The sequence below is a fragment of the Rattus norvegicus genome, chromosome 4, assembly GCF_021556685.1.
Source record: "Rattus norvegicus strain SHRSP/BbbUtx chromosome 4, alternate assembly SHRSP_T2T, whole genome shotgun sequence".
NCBI classification, from domain to species: domain Eukaryota; kingdom Metazoa; phylum Chordata; class Mammalia; order Rodentia; family Muridae; genus Rattus; species Rattus norvegicus.
The window spans coordinates 14450555-14472592 of record NC_141537.1 but is presented as its reverse complement, the minus strand read 5'-3'; the positions used below and the strand labels follow the sequence as shown (position 1 = coordinate 14472592).

At 43.0% G+C, this 22038-nt stretch overlaps 1 protein-coding gene across 2 annotated transcripts in view; it reads left to right on the top strand.

Moving 5' to 3' along the window:
* Fam185a (family with sequence similarity 185, member A) overlaps nucleotides 1-21588 on the top strand; it is a 55400-nt gene extending 33812 nt beyond the window's left edge. For both annotated transcript variants that reach the window (NR_172647.1, NM_001395612.1), the window contains 2 exon segments: nucleotides 8367-8501; nucleotides 19954-21588. Coding sequence is in view for 1 of the 2 variants with exons in the window: in NM_001395612.1 (NP_001382541.1) it covers nucleotides 8367-8501; nucleotides 19954-20066 (248 nt within the window). In the remaining variant the exon portion in view is untranslated.
* Nucleotides 21589-22038: the final 450 nt, after the last annotated feature.

Here is a 22038-nt window from a genome sequence, read left to right as displayed (position 1 = left end):
GTCAATGTATCAAATCCTTCGCCTTTGGCTAGGATGGGACTGTGTATTACAAGGACACTATTTCCTCTCACAAACTAGTCCCCGCTGTTGTTCATTTCTTTGTCATGTCTTCTGTCCAGAGGCAAGGGAAAGCCACTGAGCACAGAGAGAAGCTATGGCTGACTATAGAAAGATTTCCCATGGCTTTGGCTTGCTTGCATTAAAATGAAATATGATCTCATCCTCACAAAACTGCCAACTTTGTCTTAGTTACTTTTCTATTGCTGTGCTAAGACACCATGACCAAGGCAACTTATGAAAGAAACCATTTATTTGGGGCTCACGGTTGCAAAAGGTGGGGAGTGTGGCAGCAGGCATGGAGCTGGAACAGGATCTGAGTTTGCATGTTGATCCCACAGAGAGCCGACTGGAGAGGGAGCCTGCAGTGACACACCTCCCACAAGGTCACACCTCCTAATTCTCCCCACAGCTCCACCCACTGCTAGGCACCACAAGTGTGCAAGTCTAGGAGCTTAAGGGGGCCATTCTCATTCAAACTCTTAGCCATATAACCTTACGCTCCTAGGAAGACTCGAGAGAAACTAGTCACCATGAATGTGACTAGTAACACAATGGGGAGAAAGAAGTTCGAATAAACAGCTCTTCTGTGAAAGTTATTTCCTGCTTTGTGCAGTGTATAAAAGCTCAAAATAAACTGCATTTTTTAACTTTGAAGCTTATCATTTTTATCCACTTAAGGTTTTACTGAGTATTAGTTATAGCATCGTTCCAACAACACTGAAGTAGAATATGATATTACAGCATTTGATTAGGACTGTACTTTTTTTCCTACTGTAAACCATGTTCCTGGCAGCTTAGAGATACCCAGAAACAAGATCTCTACCTTCTCATTGAGGATTCTTCTGCTTCGTGCTCAGTAGCACATTGGCGTTCTGTCCCACCTGTGTCAGTGTCTTCTGTGGACCGTGGAGCCGCTACCTGAGTCTCTTAGGTCTTCCCCATTCAGCCATGCGGGCTGAGGAGAAATGTTAGAGTGCGTACTGTTCTGTCCTGTGGAAGTGAACATGATGGATGCCCGCATTTATTCACTCAGAAAGTCTGTGTGTGGGCTCGGGAGCCAGCTTTACCTGTGAGGGCTCATCTGTCCACTGAACACACCCTGGGAAGGTGGATGGTCCTCACATAGTATGCCTTCTGTCTGTGGCACTGTTGGTATTAATTCACTTTTGAAGTTTGTAAGGGGATAGTATCGGCTGTTACCTTACAGGTTTATCTTCCTGGTCTTCTCTCTTTGTATGAATGGAGTTCATAAGTCACTTGTGCCTGATGTATGTGCACATGAGTGTGAGTGGAGGCAGGGGATGGTGCTCTCCACGTAATCCTTTGAGACAGTCTCTCACTGAGCCTAAAGGAAGCTAACAGCCAGCAGGAGTCTCAGCAATCCTCCTGCCTCCTGCCCTTTTCCCCCACAGTGGGTTACTGCTCACATGGGCATACCCTGCCCTGTTCTGTGCTACTACAGAAAGGACTGTTACCCATCAGCCATCTCTTCACCCCAGGAGTCCATCTTAACCTGGGCTCCTGCTGCCATCAGGATAAGCCAGTGTGAAGGGACTTGAGTAAATAGGCTGGTGTTAAGCAGACTGGAGGAGACTGAGATCTATATCTGTGAGTTCTTTTTTTTTTTTTTTTTTTTTATTAACTTGAGTATTTCTTATATACATTTCGAGTGTTATTCCCTTTCCCGGTTTCCGGGCAAACATCCCCCTCCCCCCTTCTCCCCCCTCCCCTTCCTTATGGGTGTTCCCCTCCCAACCCTCCCCCCATTGCCGCCCTCCCCCCATAGTCTAGTTCACTGGGGGTTCAGTCTTAGCAGGACCCAGGGCTTCCCCTTCCACTGGTGCTCTTACTAGGATATTCATTGCTACCTATGGGGTCACAGTCCAGGGTCAGTCCATGTATAGTCTTTAGGTAGTGGCTTAGTCCCTGGAAGCTCTGGTTGATTGACATTGTTGTACTTTTGGGGTCTCGAGCCCCTTCAAGCTCTTCCAGTTCTTTCTCTGATTCCTTCAACGGGGGACCTATTCTCAGTTCAGTGGTTTGCTGCTGGCATTCGCCTCTGTATTTGCTGTATTCTGGCTGTGTCTCTCAGGATCGATCTACATCCGGCCCCTGTCGGTCTGCACTTCTTTGCTTCATCCATCTTGTCTAATTGGGTGGCTGTATATGTATGGGCCACATGTGGGGCAGGCTCTGAATGGGTGTTCCTTCAGTCTCTGTTTTAATCTTTGCCTCTCCCTTCCCTGCCAAGGGTATTCTTTTTCCTCATTTAAAGAAGGAGTGAAGCATTCACATTTTGATCATCCGTCTTGAGTTTCGTTTGTTCTAGGGATCTAGGGTAATTCAAGCATTTGGGCTAATAGCCACTTATCAATGAGTGCATACCATGTATGTCTTTCTGTGATTGGGTTAGCTCACTCAGGATGATATTTTCCAGATCCAACCATTTGCCTACGAATTTCATAAACTCGTTGTTTTTGATAGCTGAGTAATATTCCATTGTGTAGATGTACCACATTTTCTGTATCCATTCCTCTGTTGAAGGGCATCTGGGTTCTTTCCAGTTTCTGGCTATTATAAATAAGGCTGCGATGAACATAGTGGAGCACGTGTCTCTTTTAAATGTTGAGGCATCTTTTGGGTATATGCCCAAGAGAGGTATAGCTGGATCCTCAGGCAGTTCAATGTCCAATTTTCTGAGGAACCTCCAGACTGATTTCCAGAGTGGTTGTACCAGTCTGCAATCCCACCAACAATGGAGGAGTGTTCCTCTTTCTCCACATCCTCGCCAGCATCTGCTGTCCCCTGAGTTTTTGATCTTAGCCATTCTCACTGGTGTGAGGTGAAATCTCAGGGTTGTTTTGATTTGCATTTCCCTTATGACTAAAGATGTTGAACATTTCTTTAGGTGTTTCTCAGCCATTCGGCATTCCTCAGCTGTGAATTCTTTGTTTAGCTCTGAACCCCATTTTTTAATAGGGTTATTTGTTTCCCTGCGGTCTAACTTCTTGAGTTCTTTGTATATTTTGGATATAAGGCCTCTATCTGTTGTAGGATTGGTAAAGATCTTTTCCCAATCTGTTGGTTGCCGTTTTGTCCTAACCACAGTGTCCTTTGCCTTACAGAAGCTTTGCAGTTTTATGAGATCCCATTTGTCGATTCTTGATCTTAGAGCATAAGCCATTGGTGTTTTGTTCAGGAAATTTTTTCCAGTGCCCATGTGTTCCAGATGCTTCCCTAGTTTTTCTTCTATTAGTTTGAGTGTGTCTGGTTTTATGTGGAGGTCCTTGATCCACTTGGACTTAAGCTTTGTACAGGGTGATAAGGATGGATCGATCTGCATTCTTCTACATGTTGCCCTCCAGTTGAACCAGCACCATTTGCTGAAAAGGCTATCTTTTTTCCATTGGATGGTTTGGCTCCTTTGTCAAAAATCAAGTGACCATAGGTGTGTGGGTTCATTTCTGGGTCTTCAATTCTATTCCATTGGTCTATCTGTCTGTCTCTGTACCAATACCATGCAGTTTTTATCACTATTGCTCTGTAATACTGCTTGAGTTCAGGGATAGTGATTCCCCCTGAAGTCCTTTTATTGTTGAGGATAGCTTTAGCTATCCTGGGTTTTTTGTTATTCCAGATGAATTTGCAAATTGTTCTGCCTAACTCTTTGAAGAATTGGATTGGTATTTTGATGGGGATTGCATTGAATCTGTAGATTGCTTTTGGTAAAATGGCCATTTTTACTATATTAATCCTGCCAATCCATGAGCATGGGAGATCTTTCCATCTTCTGAGGTCTTCTTCAATTTCTTTCTTCAGTGTCTTGAAGTTCTTATTGTACAGATCTTTTACTTGCTTGGTTAAAGTCACACTGAGGTACTTTATATTATTTGGGTCTATTATGAAGGGTGTCGTTTCCCTAATTTCTTTCTCGGCTTGTTTCTCTTTTGTATAGAGGAAGGCAACTGATTTATTTGAGTTAATTTTATACCCAGCCACTTTGCTGAAGTTGTTTATCAGCTTTAGTAGTTCTCTGGTGGAACTTTTGGGATCACTTAAAGATACTATCATTTCGTCTGCAAATAGTGATATTTTGACTTCTTCTTTTCCGATCTGTATCCCCTTGATCTCCTTTTGTTGTCTGATTGCTCTGGCTAGAACTTCAAGAACTATATTGAATAAGTAGAGAGAGAGTGGGCAGCCTTGTCTAGTCCTTGATTTTAGTGGGATTGCTTCAAGTTTCTCTCCATTTAGTTTAATGTTAGCAACTGGTTTGCTGTATATGGCTTTTACTATGTTTAGGTATGGGCCTTGAATTCCTATTCTTTCCAGGACTTTTATCATGAAGGGGAGTTGAATTTTGTCAAATGCTTTCTCAGCATCTAATGAAATGATCATGTGGTTCTGTTCTTTCAGTTTATTTATATGATGGATCACGTTGATGGTTTTCCGTATATTAAACCATCCCTGCATGCCTGGGATGAAGCCTACTTGATCATGGTGGATGATTGTTTTGATGTGCTCTTGAATTCGGTTTGCCAGAATTTTATTGAGTATTTTTGCGTCGATATTCATAAGGGAATTTGGTCTGAAGTTCTCTTTCTTTGTTGGGTCTTTGTGTGGTTTAGGTATAAGAGTAATTGTGGCTTCGTAGAAGGAATTCGGTAGGGCTCCATCTGTTTCAATTTTGTGGAATAGTTTGGATAATATTGGTATGAGGTCTTCTCTGAAGGTTTGATAGAATCCTGCACTAAACCCGTCTGGACCTGGGCTCTTTTTGGTTGGGAGACCTTTAATGACTGCTTCTATTTCCTTAGGAGTTATGGGGTTGTTTAACTGGTTTATCTGTTCCTGATTTAACTTCGATACCTGGTATCTGTCTAGGAAATTGTCCATTTCCTGAAGATTTTCAAGTTTTGTTGAATATAGGTTTTTATAGTAAGATCTGATGATTTTTTGAATTTCCTCTGAATCTGTAGTTATGTCTCCCTTTTCATTTCTGATTTTGTTAATTTGGACACACTCTCTGTGTCCTCTTGTTAGTCTGGCTAAGGGTTTATCTATCTTCTTGATTTTCTCAAAGAACCAACTTTTGGTTCTGTTGATTCTTTCTATGGTCCTTTTTGTTTCTACTTGGTTGATTTCAGCTCTGAGTTTGATTATTTCCTGCCTTCTACTCCTCCTGGGTGTATTTGCTTCTTTTTGTTCTAGAGCTTTTAGGTGTGCTGTCAAGCTGCTGACATATGCTCTTTCCTGTTTCTTTCTGCAGGCACTCAGCGCTATGAGTTTTCCTCTTAGCACAGCTTTCATTGTGTCCCATAAGTTTGGGTATGTTGTACCTTCATTTTCATTACCTTCTAAAAAGTTTTTAATTTCTTTCTTTATTTCTTCCTTGACCAGGTTATTATTGAGTAGAGCATTGTTCAATTTCCACGTATATGTGGGCATTCTTCCCTTATTGTTATTGAAGACCAGTTTTAGGCCGTGGTGGTCTGATAGCACGCATGGGATTATTTCTATCTTTCTGTACCTGTTGAGGCCCGTTTTTTGACCAATTATATGGTCAATTTTGGAGAAAGTACCATGCGGAGCTGAGAAGAAGGTATATCCTTTTTCTTTAGGATAGAATGTTCTATAAATATCCGTTAAGTCCATTTGGCTCATGACTTCTCTTAGTCTGTCGACATCACTGTTTAATTTCTATTTCCATGATCTGTCCATTGACGAGAGAGGGGTGTTGAAATCTCCCACTATTATTGTGTGAGGTGCAATGTGTGTTTTGAGCTTTAGTAAGGTTTCTTTTACGTATGTAGGTGCCCTTGTATTTGGGGCATAGATATTTAGGATTGAGAGTTCATCTTGGTGGATTTTTCCTTTGATGAATATGAAGTGTCCTTCCTTATCTTTTTTGATGACTTTTAGTTGGAAATTGATTTTATTTGATATTAGAATGGCTACTCCAGCTTGCTTCTTCTGACCATTTGCTTGGAAAGTTGTTTTCCAGCCTTTCACTCTGAGGTAGTGTCTGTCTTTGTCTCTGAGGTGTGTTTCCTGTAGGCAGCAGAATGCAGGGTCCTCGTTGCATATCCAGGTTGTTAATCTATGTCTTTTTATTGGGGAGTTGAGGCCATTGATATTGAGAGATATTAAGGAATAGTGATTATTGCTTCCCGTTATATTCATATTTGGATGTGAGGTTATGTTTGTGTGCTTTCATTCTCTTTGTTTTGTTGCCAAGACGATTAGTTTCTTGCTTCTTCTAGGGTATAGCTTGCCTCCTTATGTTGGGCTTTACCATTTATTATCCTTTGTAGTGCTGGATTTGTAGAAAGATATTGTGTAAATTTGGTTTTGTCATGGAATATCTTGGTTTCTCCATCAATGTTAATTGAGAGTTTTGCTGGATACAGTAACCTGGGCTGGCATTTGTGTTCTCTTAGGGTCTGTATGACATCAGTCCAGGATCTTCTGGCCTTCATAGTTTCTGGCGAGAAGTCTGGTGTGATTCTGATAGGTCTGCCTTTATATGTTACTTGACCTTTTTCCCTTACTGCTTTTAATATTCTTTCTTTATTTTGTGCGTTTGGTGTTTTGACAACTATGTGACGGGAGGTGTTTCTTTTCTGGTCCAATCTATTTGGAGTTCTGTAGGCTTCTTGTATGCCTATGGGTATCTCTTTTTTTAGGTTAGGGAAGTTTTCTTCTATGATTTTGTTGAAGATATTTACTGGTCCTTTGAACTGGGAGTCTTCACTCTCTTCTATACCTATTATCCTTAGGTTTGATCTTCTCACTGAGTCCTGGATTTCCTGTATGTTTTGGACCAGTAGCTTTTTCTGCTTTACATTATCTTTGACAGTTGAGTCAGTGATTTCTATGGAATCTTCTGCTCCCGAGATTCTCTCTTCCATCTCTTGTATTCTGTTGGTGAAGCTTGTATCTACAGCTCCTTGTCTTTTCTTTTGATTTTCTATGTCCAGGGTTGTTTCCATGTGTTCTTTCTTGATTGCTTCTATTTCCATTTTTAATTCCTTCAACTGTTTGATTGTGTTTTCCTGGAATTCTTTCAGGGATTTTTGCGATTCCTCTCTGTAGGCTTCTACTTGTTCTCTAAGGGAGTTCTTTATGTCTTTCTTGAAGTCCTCCAGCATCATGATCAAATATGATTTTGAAACTAGATCTTGCTTTTCTGGTGTGTTTGGATATTCCGTGTTTGCTTTGGTGGGAGAATTGGGCTCCGATGATGCCATGTAGTCTTGGTTTCTGTTGCTTGGGTTCCTGCGCTTGCCTCTCGCCATCAGATTATCTCTAGTGTTACTTTGTTCTGCTATTTCTGACCGTGCCTAGACTGTCCTATAAGCCTGTGTGTCAGGAGTGCTGTAGACCTGTTTTCCTGTTTTCTTTCAGCCAGTTATGGGGACAGAGTGTTCTGCTTTCGGGCGTGTAGTTTTTCCTCTCTACAGGTCTTCAGCTGTTCCTGTGGGCCTGTGTCTTGAGTTCACCAGGCAGCTTTCTAAAGGACTACTCACAGTGCCCCGTCCTGACTCGCCTGTCCCAGAGATGAGCTGGTCTGATGGCAGGCAGGGAACTGGTGAAGTAGGAGAGTGCTGGGAGGTCTGCAGAGACTACATGAGAGTAGGACAGGGCTCTCGCTGCTAATGGGCTACTTTCCCTGATCTATTCCTTTACACTCCTCCTTGAGAATAACACCAGCCTGTACTGAAAATAGAGTCGAGTGTTTCTGTCAGCTCTCAGAAGCCTGTAACCCACTCTAAGGAACATTGGTCATTTGGAATCAAAATACCCTTGTTATGTTTTCCTTACACTCCAGGCAAAACTAAATGTTCAGGATCCTGTGGCTCATGTGGCACCGTGACTGATGAGGTCACCGTGTGTGAAACCCAGAGTCACTGAAGTCACAGGCTTCCAGACACTGCACCACCTACAACTGGGTGGGAACTTGAACAGCTCCTCACCTGTGAAGTTGGAGTGATAACTGGGTGATAATGGTACCTCACAAAGTGGTGACTGCCTGCGCCTTTGCAGGTGCTTTCTTTGCTGTGTATATGGTAAATCACTGCTCCTTTTCCTCCATGGACGAGCTGGTAAGGAGCAGAAGCGCTAGTCGGTCATGATGTTCTGATGCCCATGCTCCTGACAGAAGTCAGGGCGGGTGAGTCTCGCCGTAAGGCAACTGTGACTCCTGGGAGGAAGAAAACTCCACTGCTGTTTAAATCAATACGCATATTTTCAGTTAAATTTATAATGTAATTTATTTGTATTGTTTTGCTCTAAATTTGCCCCAGGTTCCATTGCTGTCAAGGCCCCATCTTCTCTACGAGCTCATTTAAAACTGTCGGGGAAAGAGGTGGTTGTGGACACAGAGGCTCATGTTCAGGAGATGGCCAAAGATCGTAAAGGGGATGGTATGACAGTTACAGGTAAGGAGACGACAGGTTGCCACGGTCAAAGGGTCATGGCCCTGCGTATGTGGCACAGTGTGTTAACTGCAGTTTTATTCCTTGCCGTTCTCCATTCCCAGTGTCAGTGTTTGACGCTGTTCCTCAGGGGATGAGGGTCAGTAACATAATCAGACCCTGTGTGGGAAAGGCCTCCTTCAGTCACTCAGTGATTCTGTCCTTCCGTAAAGTATGCATAAGTCTTTTTCCCGGGCAGCAGGGGTGGGGTAGCAGTGGGGAATCCTAAATCTTGAACTTGAATTATTACACAAGCCTTAAATTAACTGTAGGATCACACAGGACTCTTGCTTGCTCTGCATACTGTGAACCTGCTCTTTTGGTAGGACAGATTCTCAGTTTCACAAATGAAATAATCTGTGTACATCTCTTATTATACCTAACTGCATTGTCTTTAAATGTTGGTTTTAATGGCTACTAAACTTAAGGCTCACATTTCTCTTTAAATTCTAACACAGTGTCATCAGGAAGGATCTGAGGGACTGAAATGGAGGAATAGAGAGGGGGTTCATACGATCCAGTATCAGTTTTAAAAGCTCTTTGTATAGGTCATGAGAACTAAGAGTACAGCCTGCTAGAAACTAAGTAGGCCACTGGCAAAAGTATGAGGAGAGTAAAAATATCTGTCCATTCCCAGGTCTGACTCAGTGCCTAGTGGGCAGAATTGTAATTACAGGATAAAGCGGATGAATATGGGCTATGTTAATTGTGCTAAGGATCAACTTGATCCTTGGGGTGGGTTGGTTTTGTTAGTATTTGTTAGGCAGGGTCTCCTGAGCAGTCCATGCTGGCCAGAGTTGCTAATCCTTCTACTCCAGCCCACCACGAACTGGGACTATAACCACGTGTCACCGTGCATAGCCTAACTTACTGAGTTTTTAAAAAGCCAGGTTATCTATATTCCATCATAAAAAGTTAGCGGTGGGGGTTGGGGATTTAGCTCAGTGGTAGAGCGCTTGCCTAGGAAGCGCAAGGCCCTGGGTTCGGTCCCCAGCTCCGAAAAAGTTAGCGGTGCTCTGAATCATAACAGAATCTCATGATTTGCATGTGTAAGCATGTTTGAATTATAAGTGACAGCTGCTTCAGTAGATTTTCACTCTTCTCCATTCGGGATCACATGCCTTTCTGAAACTTAATTTAAAACTCCGATTGTTCTAACTTTAGCCATTATTTTTGTGTATATAACTTCAAATTAGTGCCCGATTTTATTATTCTTGTTCATATCCATTCCAATAAACCAGTGCTACCTCTCTCTCTTTCTATGTGTGTGTGTGCATGTGTATATATGTATGTTGTACATATATAGTATAGATTATATATGTGTGCAGAGAGAGACAGAAAGACAGACACCGAGAGATTATCTTTCTCCAGTCTAGCTCTTTCTCTCTGTGTCCTTTCCTGTTTTTCTTTGGACAGTCATTTAAACATTGCTGGAGTCAGACTGCTAGAAACTAGGAGTGCAGGAGCCTGGGGTTCTGCCCCGAGCAGCTTGTACTCTCCTGAGGAGAGACACAGCAGTGCCTGATACTCATGTGTGGTACATGGAGTGCGGAAGTGCTGCATCTGTGTTAGGTTAGCATGAGTGAGACAGCGGAGGTCAAACATGGCTAGAATATAAGAAAACAGAGGGGAAAGTGGATTAAAGGTGGCGGAGAATTTGGTGAAGTCAGCTAATTTGGGTTTTATATTAAAAACATTGAAAAGCTTTAACCTGGGATTTGGGTAATCAGATTTGTATATTATAAAGATCATTTTAAATTTCCTCTGGGGGAAAGGTTAGAGGCCTGCCCTGTATAGTAGCCCCTCACATCAGCAACATAGATAGGTCTTCACAGTTGTGGTGGAAGGAAAGACCAGTGAGTGCTATAAACGCCTAATATGTCCTGGGTTTACTGTCCCGTGGCCTCTTTCGTCTTTTTCATTTTTATTTAGCTCTTAAACTCTGGCTCTACTTACTGAACCAGAAAAGGCCAATTGCAGAAAAAAGAGGCCTTTCTTGCTTACTGCCACAGACAGGGTCAGCAGAGTCCTCCCATGGTGCGGCACAGGGCATCCTAGGATACTGAACCCCGGTTAATCTGGTGCCTCTGCCAAATCCCTAAGAGTGAATGGCAGGAAAGAGAGCCTCGAGATGCCAGAGCAGCCTCTCAAAGCTGGAAGAACAGATCTGGGGGTTAAGAAAAACTGAGACTTGATGTCCCAAGGAAGGGTGATGCAGGTAGAGGGGTGAGCTAGGAGTGGGTGGGTGAGAGGGGTAAGCTGGGGGTGGGTCAGAGGGGTGGGGTGGGTGGGCCAGAGGGGTGAGCTGGGGGTGGGTCAGAGGGGTAGGGGTGGATGGGTGAGAGGGGTGAGCTGGGGGTGGGTCAGAGGGGTGGGAATGGAGTAAGGAACTCTTGGAGGGGGGACTGAGAAACAAGGGGCAGCAATATTTGGAATGTAAATAAATGAAACAATTAAAAAAAATTGGGGTTGGGGATTTGGCTCAGTGGCAGAGCGCTTGCCTAGGAAGCGCAAGGCCCTGGGTTCGGTCCCCAGCTCCGGGGGGGAAAAAAATCAATAAGAAAATGTTTTTAAAACAAAAATATAATGAAGAATTATAGTTTTTAGAAAAGAAAGAAAAATGGACGTATTGCGCTGTGATTAGTGTTAGGTTCCTACAGCCAGAGGCCTTGTTTACCAAGTACACAAAATAAAGAGACGGACTTAGAAGATCAGAGCAGATGAGATTGTTCCTCTCCGCACACATGGAAACCTAATTTTGGAAATAATAAGCAGTTTTATGTGTAAGTTATTGTTACAAGTGCTGCTACACATCACGCTGGACCTTCTGGATCGTCTGTGAGGCAGGCAAACAAATACGACCTCAGAGCCCTGGATCACATCTGCAGCCTGACTTCTGGGTAGTTTCTGGAAGCAGCCATTCCAGTCCCTCGGGCTCAAGTTTTGCCCAGGGGTTTCATATGTTACCTGTAATTTTGAGTTCCTGCTTCCCCTGCTCTGTTATTGAAAAATAACTCTAGCTTATATAATTCCTGTAGTGATTTGTAAGTATCTCGTGCTGTTCTAAGGTCAAAAGAAAACCTCCGCTTCACGTGTTTACCTCCTGAGACTTGAGCGAATAGACCTTAGGAGTGCATTTTCCAATCTTCCTGAGTCTTGATCCGAGTTGTGTACTATCCCTATGTGGCAAGTCGAACCTGTTGTGAATGGCCTTGGTAATGTGTTTTAAATACGTTGATTTCGCTATTGAGATTTTCAGTTCAGTTTCATTGATTTAGATTTGAGACTTGATTGTGGCATATCTAGGGTCTAAACCCTGAAGTACTAGTGCTACAAGGTCTGTATCTGAAGAGTGTGAAGAGGAACAGTGTGTTCCCTAGTGAAAGCCTGACATTTGTCCAGTCATTTCATACAGAAGCCAGCACTATTTCCTTCATTTCCGTCCAACTGCAGAAGAACGTACATTAAGAATGCATCCATTTGTAGTCGAAGTAAACCATCAAGTTGCTGTTCTCGGTGTACCAGCAGATGTAATGCCATTGCTATTTAGAATGGAAAATTGGGGCTAGAGAAGAGGCTTAGCCAATAAAATCCTTCCTTGTAAGCATAGGGACTTAAGTTAGATCCTAGAACCCACACCCACATAGTAAACACACAAACCACAACAAAAACCAGGGTTGGTTGCAGTCTGCTTCTGTAGCACTGGGGAGGTAGGCAGCTTCCTGGGCTCCCGACCCAGACGGGCCAGCTGACTCAGTGAGTTCCAGGCTGTTGGGAAAACACGTTTGAAAATACAGAGTGGATAACACCCAAGGAACAATACCAGAGGTTGTCCCAGGGCCTCACACACCTGCACCCCACACACTAGAAAATCCAGCCATAGGTTGGAAAAGAAATATTTCAACATTTCAGTGATATAAATTCATAGTTTTAATTTTTAAAATTTAAAGATAGATTTTCTTACTCTGAAAATAAGGAAAAAAAAGTGTGGTCTTTGACACAATGTTTAGAAATAACCACTGTTTTAGAATACACAAACATCATTTGTTAGTGGCCTGTATGTTTAGAAGGAAGTGGGGAAATTGAGTAACTTGAAACAGTGTTACCAGGTTTGTGTACAGCAAGACTTCCTGAAGCCTACACTCACATGTGCTGACAGAAAGTTAGTCAATGTAGGAACTGTTGGTCCTTCATTTTGTTTCCTTAACAATGTGAGACTTGGGGAATACCATGTGACATTGCCTTTGTTGGTATCTACCAAAAGGATCAAGTTTTACTTCTGTTCATTGTAAGCTTTGTCTATAAAGGCTGGATAGTATTTATATATCATTTTTGAAAAGTTTGATTTTCCAGGCAAGATGCAGTGACAGTGATTAAGTTACCTCTTATTGGAAGTGCAGTGATAAAGAAATAATAAAATGCATTTTTACAACAGTTGTCAAGACACTGATGTCAGGCACATATCAAAAGTGGCCCTCGAGCAATAGAACCAAGGAGGACATGAACTGATTGTGACTTTGATCAAGCCATGAGGCTGTAGTCCAGATGGGAGGGGCAGCTGCTGCAGAGCCTGGCCGGCTCTGAGCTAAGGGGCTGGGACAAGCTTCCAAAGACCACAGTGTTCAGAGTTGTTAGATTAGCATTCCAGAGGCTAGGATTTTGTCAAGACTCCTCTATATCTGTAGAAATAATCATGTGATTTTTGGCTTTCAGTCCTCTATATGATTCATTACATTTATTGACGTAACTTTGCTGAACCATCCCTATATGCCCAGGATACAGTTCGCCTGTATTAAATTTGCAGGTGTTATTGTGGGGATTTTTGTGTCTGCGTTCCTTAGGGGGATTGATTTGAATTGTTCTCTTTTTTGTAGTGCTTTATCTGGTTTAGATAGTAGAGTAATTTAACTGGCTTTATAGAAGGAGTTTGGAAGTATTTCTTCTGTTTTTGTTTCTTTAAATAATCTAAGAAGTATTGATTATAGTTCTTTGAAATTCTGGTTTGGCTGTGCATCCGTCTGGACTTGGGGTTCTTTATGTTGAGGACTTTATGGGTCTGTTGAAGACCTCTCCTTGGTTTATCCTTGATGATGTGGATCAGTACAGGCATTTGTCCAGTTAGCTTACATTTTCTAACTTTCCGGAGTATGAGTATTCCTTTAGAACATTCTGAACTTCTTTGTATCTGTGGTAGTGTTTGCCTGCTTGTTTCTGATTCCGTTAACGTGGGTTATCTTTTTCTTTTGGTTAGTTTGGCCAAACGGCTGCCAATTTTATTTTTTCAAAGAGCATTGATTCTTTGTGTTGTGTGGTCCTATCTCATTCATTTCTGCCCTACATTTATTTTTTTCCTGGCATCTATTGGATTTGGGTTTGGTTTGTTCTTTTCCCAAATTTCTGAGTTTCATCATTAAGTCATTTATTTGTGTTTGTTCTGGATTTTCAATGTAGGAGGTGAGAGTTAGAAATGGCTCCTTTTTAACAACTGCTTTTAATGTTTTCCCAGAGGTTTTATCGCTGTGTTTTCATCTCCATTTAGTTCCAGGAATGTTTTTCTTTCTTAGTTACTCATTTGTCATTCAGTAATGTGTTGTTTAATCTCCCCAAGTTTATGTAATTATTAGAAAATTGCTTGCTGTTGATTTTAAACTTTGTTCCACTGTGGCCACATAAAATACATGGAATTATTTCAGTTTTCTCATTTTACTAAGATTTGGGTTTTGTCTCAGGATGTTTTAAGCTTCGATGGGCTGCTGTGTAGAATGTATATACTTTGGCATTTGAATAGAATTTTCTGCAGATCTGTTAGGTGTCTGTCTGGTGTATAATGTCATTTAATTCTCACATTACTGTTTATTATTTTTTTCCCATATGACCTATTTATTGGTGAAAGTGGGGTACTGAAATGACCTGCTGAGTTTACTTAGTCTGTGCCTGTAACTCCAGTAAGTGGGTGCGCCATGTTTGGTGCGTATGTATTTGGTATTTTAATGGCTTCTTGGTTAACTGTTCCCTTGGTTGACCTGAAGTGTCCTCTTGATGTCCTGTGATTACCTTTGGTTTGCAGTCTTTTCATACTTAGGATAATGACACTTGTTTGCTTCCTGGTCCCATTTGTTTATAATACTTTTGAGATCCTGTCATTCTAAGTATTTATATTGAAAGCTGAATTTCTTGTGGACAACAAAAAGATGGATTTTAGTTCTGTCAACCTGGATCTTTTGGAGCGCTGAGGCCATTAGTGTTCTGTTATTATTGAAAGGTATGTGTTCACTGTCGTCATTTTACTGCTTTGCTTCCTCTTTGTGTTCCCAGCCATGTAATCCGCGCTTCATTTCTTTTCTTTCTGGAGTCTCTTGGCTATACTTATCTCTCTTTAATGCAAAGTAATACCATCTCCACTATTCGCAAAGTAGGCCTAGTTTGGTGGGCACGAATTCTTCGGCCTGTTTAAATCTGTCAAGTTTCTCCTTCTTGACTATGGCAGACAGCTCTCCTGGACCCAGTGATGTAGGCAGGTTTTCCATTGTGTGTGACTTGTATTCTTTTTGCAGCTTTCTGTACTCTTTGCTGTGTGTGCCAGGTGTTTTCACTGTGCTGTGTGTGCTGTGCTGTGCTGTGTGTGCTGTGCTGTGCTGTGTGTGCTGTGCTATGCTGTGTGTGCTGTGCTATGCTGTGCTATGCTGTGCTGTGTGTGCTGTGCTGTGCTGTGTGTGCTGTGCTGTGCTGTGTGTGCTGTGCTATGCTGTGTGTGCTGTGCTGTGCTGTGCTGTGTGTGCTATGCTGTGCTGTGTGTGCTATGCTGTGCTATGCTGTGCTGTGTGTGCTGTGCTGTGCTGTGCTGTGTGTGCTGTGCTGTGCTGTGTGTGCTATGCTGTGCTATGCTGTGCTGTGCTGTGTGTGCTGTGCTGTGTGTGCTGTGCTGTGCTGTGTGTGCTGTGCTGTGCTGTGTGTGCTGTGCTGTGCTGTGTGTGCTATGCTGTGTGTGCTGTGCTATGCTGTGTTGTGTGTGCTGTGCTGTGCTGTGTGTGCTGTGCTGTGTGTGCTGTGCTGTGCTGTGCTGTGTGTGCTGTGCTGTGCTGTGCAATGTGGAGTTTATTTTCTGGTCCTTCTGAGTGCTGCCTGCTGCTTGTATCTGTCGTGACACTGAGTCCTCCTCTCCTTCATCTCTGCCTAGAATTTAAAGCTTTGGTCTTTTCATGATGCCCCATAGTCCCTGCATGTGCCCTCCGTGTATGTTTAGTGTATTTTTTTCCTATGCCTGTTTGTGTGGTCTCCTTCCTCTACTGGGTCTTCAAGCCCTGCTACTCTCTTTCTGCTTGGCCCATTCTGTTTGTAAGGCTTGCCCTGCATTTTCAAATTGGGTTAATGAGTTAATCAGTTCATCTTCATTTCTGCCTGCATTGTCTTGAGTATTTCCTTCCTGAATTCAGATTTCAAATCCTACATTTTCTTTCCTTTTTCATTAGGTACATTTGTGTTTTCTTGGGCATCATTCAGGCATCTATTGATGATCCCATTAAGTTGCATCCATCTAGATAATTCTCACGGGAGAACATCTCTACTAATTGATGGATTTGGGGAAACTCACTGTCTTAGCCTTTCATGTCATTTGTGGTTCTCGTTTGTTTGTTTCCTTTTTTCCTCACATAATATATCCTGATTACAACTTTCCTTCCCCCTAACCCCCTCCCATCCAGACCTACTTCCCGTCTCTTAGAAAACAAACAGGGTTCTAAGAAACAATAATAAAATAAAGTATAAAATAGCATCAGCATTGGACAACAGATGACACAAAGACCCATTAGAAGCCACAAGAACCAGAGACCTACTCTTTCTTATGTTCAGGAATTCCATAAAAACACTAACCTGGAAGCCATAATATATATACACAGAGGACATTGTGTAGACCCTTGCAAGCCGTGTGCATGCTGCCTCAGTCTCTGTGAGTTCATAGGAGCTTTGCTCATGGGGACTTACAGGGCCTTGTTTCCTTGGTGTCCCCATCCCCTCGGATTCTTACACTCTGCTCTTTCTTCCACTGAGCCCTGAGGGGAGAGATTTGATGGAAACCTTGCGTTCGGGGCTGAGTGTTCCAAGTCTTTCGCTCTCTGCCTGATGACTGGCGGTGAGTCGGTATTGTTCCCTTCTGCTACAGGATGAAGCTTTCTCTGACGATGGCTGAGCAAGGGACTGATCTGTGAGTGCAGCAGAATGTCATTAGGAGTCATTTTATTGCTGTTTTTTGTTTGTTTTTAAACCATAGTATTTGGTTTTCTCCACATCCCTGAACCTATCTAGTTTCAGGTTCTTGGTTACTCAAGCAGTGTCCTGTGTTCTGTCCCATGGAACAGGGCCTGATCCTTAAGCCACCACTGCACCAGCATATCCTGCAGGCAGGACACCATTGCAGATCAAAGGTTGGTGGCTGGGTCGGTGTGTACGTATCTCCTTTGGTAGTGTGCAGAGTACCTTCCTGTGCCAAAGAATCTAGAAGAGGCGTGAAGGCTTTATGTAGGCAGCAGCTGACTTCCTCAACTGGGTGAGCTGTGTAGCTGTGCCCGTCAGCAGTCAGGCCTTGCCGTCAGACTGTGGAGAACAGCCTGTAGTCTTGACAACAGCCTGCATTGTTTGGGGATTCCCCTAGGACCTTTGGCCAACAACTCAATGAGATGTACTCCAATTCAGATATTGGAAGCTTCAGTTGGTGACAAGAGATATTCAGTTGGGGATCTGTCTCCCCCATTTTTTAGCAATAACATTTAAATGGCCGTCACATGTGTGTATCTTCTTGGCAGCTTCTCCTGGGCAGTTTCTGTTCTACCCCTCCTAAGCCCCTACTTTTAGCACTGTTCTCTACGTCCTCTACCTCCTCTCACTTGTCTCCACTTCCTACCTGATCCTCCTGGTTCCAGCCCTCTCCCTGTCTATACATAACTACCTATTCTGTTTCCTCTTCCTACAAAAATCTGTCTGTCCCACCTTGTCCCTGGTAACCAGTCTCTGTGGCTCTGTGGACCATAGCTTCGCTGTCACTGACATAACAGCAACTACCCACATGTAAGAATACACACACCATATTTGTCTTTCTGGGTCTGAATTACCTCACTGGGATGATGCTTTTTCTAGGTCCATCTATTTACCTGTGAATTTCTTCCTTTTTTTCTTTTTAAACAGCTAAATAATACTCCATTGTGAAGCTGTAGTACCTGTACTTTACCCACACTTCTGTCGAGGGAATCTAGGTTGTTTCCAGTTTCTGGTTATTATAAATAAATAGAGTAGCAGTAAACATGGCTGAGAGAGTGTTTCTGTGGCAGAATGAAGTGTCCTTTGGGTATATGTCTAAGAATGGTGTAGCTGTCTCGTGAGGTAGCTAATTGCATCTTTCTGAGGAACACTACACTGATCTCCACACTGGCTGTACAAGTTTGCCCTCCATCAACAACAGATCAGTGTTTCACTTACTGTAATCCTAACCAGCTTGAGCTGTCACTTGTGTTACTGATCTTAGCCATTCCAACAACTCTAAAATGAAATCTTGGGTTATTTCATTTGCATTTCCTTGATGACTGAGAATGTTGAACATTGCCTTGTTCTTGACTATTTGAGTCTCCTCTTTTGAGAATTCTGATTAGGTCTGTATCTTGCATTTTTTAAAAAATTGGATTGTTTTCTTGATATTTAGTTGTATTAGTTCTTTATATATTTTGGATATTAGCCCTCTATCAAATGTGTAGTTGGTAAAAATGTTTTCCCATTCTGTAGGCCACTACTTTGTCCTTTGCTGTGCAGAAGCTTTCCAGCTTCATGAGGTCCCATTTATTAGTTGTTGATCTCAGTGCCTTAGAGACAGAAGGTCGTCTCCATGCTGTGGGTTCAGAGCTGTTCCCTAACTTCTCTTTGGTGCAGAGACAGGACAGTTACAGGCTGAGCTGACATCACTCACCCATGTGTGTTTGTAACCAGCAGCAGCCTTGTGCTCTTGCTTCACCTACTGCAGGCCCCGGGTAGGCCAGCTTCCCACTCCAGAGGGTAAATCCACACGGACTGAGGTAGCAATGAGAGCTGAGCATGAAGGAAAAGGGCCAGCTCTCCAGGACTTCCTCCTGTTGTTGATGCTTTCTTACCGGTGCTAAATGGTGTTCAACAAACAAAGAGTTAAGGATTCTCATCTTTCCTCCATGTTTATTTGAAAGTTGGGTTGTGAAAACTGCAGTGGACCTCAGGAGGCAGGCTGCCCTGGTGCCTTGATAGCAGAGGCAGTGTAAGAGCTGCACTGACATGAGAAGCAAAGGGCCTGGCCTATGGCCACCACACACTGCAGGTTCAGGGCCAGGAGAGCAGCGCAGAACCAGCAGAACCCCAGAGTGAAGAGACTAAGCTGAGGCACCAGGGACAGTGGACATTAGGGGGAGGAGATTTCCCACAAGCTCTGTGGATCCTACTGTGAACACTCAACCAGTATTGATGAGCTTGCCTGAGGGAAACGACCAGGAACAATGTGCAAAATTATACTGCCTCAAAATGATTATGTTGAAAAAAAGACATGTTTGAAAGTACAATTCCATGTATGTGAAGTTTTAGGAAGTGCAAATGATCCACCGTGACAGAGCAGATCAGTGGCCGTGAAATCGTGGGGTGAGGAGAGATGACAGACAGGGGAAATGTGTCAGTCTTCTTTCTGTTACTGAAACAGCTGTCTGAGCTAATCCACGTACAGTGAAAACACTGGGGCACACAGTTTGGGGAGCGCCAGTCTCTGATGTGCAGGCCTTTGGGCCCTGCGCTGAAGCTGCAGCACATCATAGCAAGGGACAAGTGACACTGACACACTATAGCTGCTCACCTCAGGGCTACAAAGTGAAAGGAAAATGCAGCGGGGCTGGGACCTCATTGCCCACCTCCAGGGTGCATTTCTAGTGGCCAAAAGGCCTGCCACTGAACCCACTTCCCAAAGTTTCCACCCTTCCCATAGTGCAGTGGGTGATAAAGCCTTTAACACATAGGTCTCTGGAGGATGGAGGGCACATGAAAGATCACAGACCACGGTGTGGGAGGAAGTGTGGGATGGGTTGATGTGCCCACTATCTTGACTGGGAAGTTGACTTCCCAGACTTCTACACTTGGCAAGCTGACTGTATTGTGTACCTCAGATAAACAAGGAGCTTAATTATGCATTAGTAGAATTCTCTTTTTTAAACTACTTTAAAAACAGTACAAATATCATGACTATCTCAAGCAAAAGAAAAGGAACAAAACTATATAACATCTTTGCAGCTTTCCCAGCTCAAACCCTTTTCACCAAGATCTCTTTCTTAGCCATGTCTGGCTTTTGACATGCACCAGTAAGACCAGAGGAGTTAAACAGTGTTCTTGGCAAGTAACCTGAACTTGCTGCGATCTTGTATTTCAGGACTCATGAATCAAGGAAGCAAGTGTGAGAGATGGATAAATGCCATTGCCCCCAAAGGCACTGTCCGCTTTCAACACCAGAGCTGGTTCCAGTCCCTGAAACTGCCAAACTGAGAGTGCTTTTGGGGTGTTTGCTGTTTGAAGTGGACAACAAGCCAATGCCAGTGTCCCTATAGCCGTGAGAAACAACAGCGCTGCAGCATTACCAGAGAGGACCGGTGAATGGTCTCAGGTGGCTTCTGCCAGATGTGTACTTAATTCTGCTGTCCACTCTCCATTGTTCTGTCCCAAGATACGCGCCTTAAGACCTCCAGTGACACCCAAACCACAGTGTACAGTACCAACCCTGGATACTGTGGGCTTCTTTTACTTTTCATATAAACACATGTGACAGCTGAATGCCTTTTCTATACGACTGAGCAGTTCTTTACTCTGGCCAAAGCCCTTACCATTTTAGTTCCAATATCAAAACATGGATGTCTTTCTTTATCTTCTTTACAAGTTCATGTGTTCACCCTGACTGTAGGGCCTAGCAGCCTCAGCAGATGGGATTGGGGTATTTTGTTTTTGTTTTGTTTTTGTCTTGCTTACTAAGTTTGAGAACTTTTACCATTTTCCTAAAGTACTTGCTTTAGTGCCATTTCTAAGATAAGGACTTCTTGAACCCTGGTACTGCATGGCTACTGCAACAGTTGGATGGCCTCAGTAGTTACTGAGTGACTAACAGACTGTGCACACACAGCATGCACATGCTGGGCAAAGAATGCCTCACAGCCCAAATGCAACAGCCTAAGGTTTTCTCATACTACTTCACAGGACACACAACTTAAAACTTACTGAAGAAATAAAAAGCAGAACCTTGGATGGGGCAAGTTCTACCACACATTTAATAACTTCAGATAGCACATTGCTCACCTGATTGTAGTGGGTGATGCTGCGGGCCTGCTCATTGTATCACGTGGCTGGAATAAGTGTTGTCCAGGCTGAGGATATTCTCTGAGGGCTGTGTGGAGAAATCTTCCAAGTTCATTCATGTAACAGGAAACATCGAATTTCTTATACCTGGATGATATCATTCCATTCTCATCCTCTAAAGACAACCCTATGTCCACCTCCTTCCTTGTACGGTCCCTCTGCAGGCAAAGCACAGAGTCGTCCTCTGACGCTCTGAATGTCTGACTTGTAAGCTGTAAAAATCTCTGTTGGCCAAGATATTTAACATGTTTATGAGAATATCCCATTGTATTCACAGCTCCTACTTGAGATGGTCATGAATTCTGGGTATTGTAACCCCCACGTGACAGGTTTCCTCTCAGTGTGTCCCTCCTGTGGCACCCCTGTCTTCGGCTTGTGGTTAAACCCTTCTGTAGGTAGAGCACTTGCCACTGGTTTTAGTGCAGCTCCGTGGTTACAATGGGAAGAATTGTTACTCTGTGGGCTGTAGAGTGAAAATGCAGTGCCCTTGGACAAAGGTGCTTTACAGACTCACTTCATGGAGTCTGTTTCTTTAGAAATGTCAACTGTAACGGGAAAAACTGTGCTGTATTGAGCAGACCAGTTGGTTGGGTTGTGTATTTTGATTTAGATAAATCAATGATTAAACACTGATATTAAATAAACTTTTCTAAATGTTATAGTCTCCTTGTATTAATATTCCATCTCTGTTTATCCTTTCTAATTTGTGAAATAAAAAGTCAGCTGTGTTTGGTTGGTCACTGTCCCCTTAGAATTCACTCCTAATGAAGTCAGAATTTATATCAGACTGAATGTCTCATATGCAGGGATATTTTGTGTGGTGTGTGTGTTAAGCCAAGGAAGCAGTGAGGCAGTTTTTATAATTCTTTTCACTCCGGCAATTAGAAAAACATTTTCATGACCAAAAATAAAGTTGATAAAAGTAGCCAAAATTACCCAAAAGATCGTGAGTTAGAATTCAGCTAAAAATGCTCACAATTACGCCTCCTTGCATAGTGGGTTTCCTGATTGTCCACCCCTTCCCTTCCATTGCTTGGTCTGAAGTTTACCTCCTTCGGTGAGTGAACAGCCTCTCATTCTCGGCTTTCAAAAGACATTACAAGTTTGACCG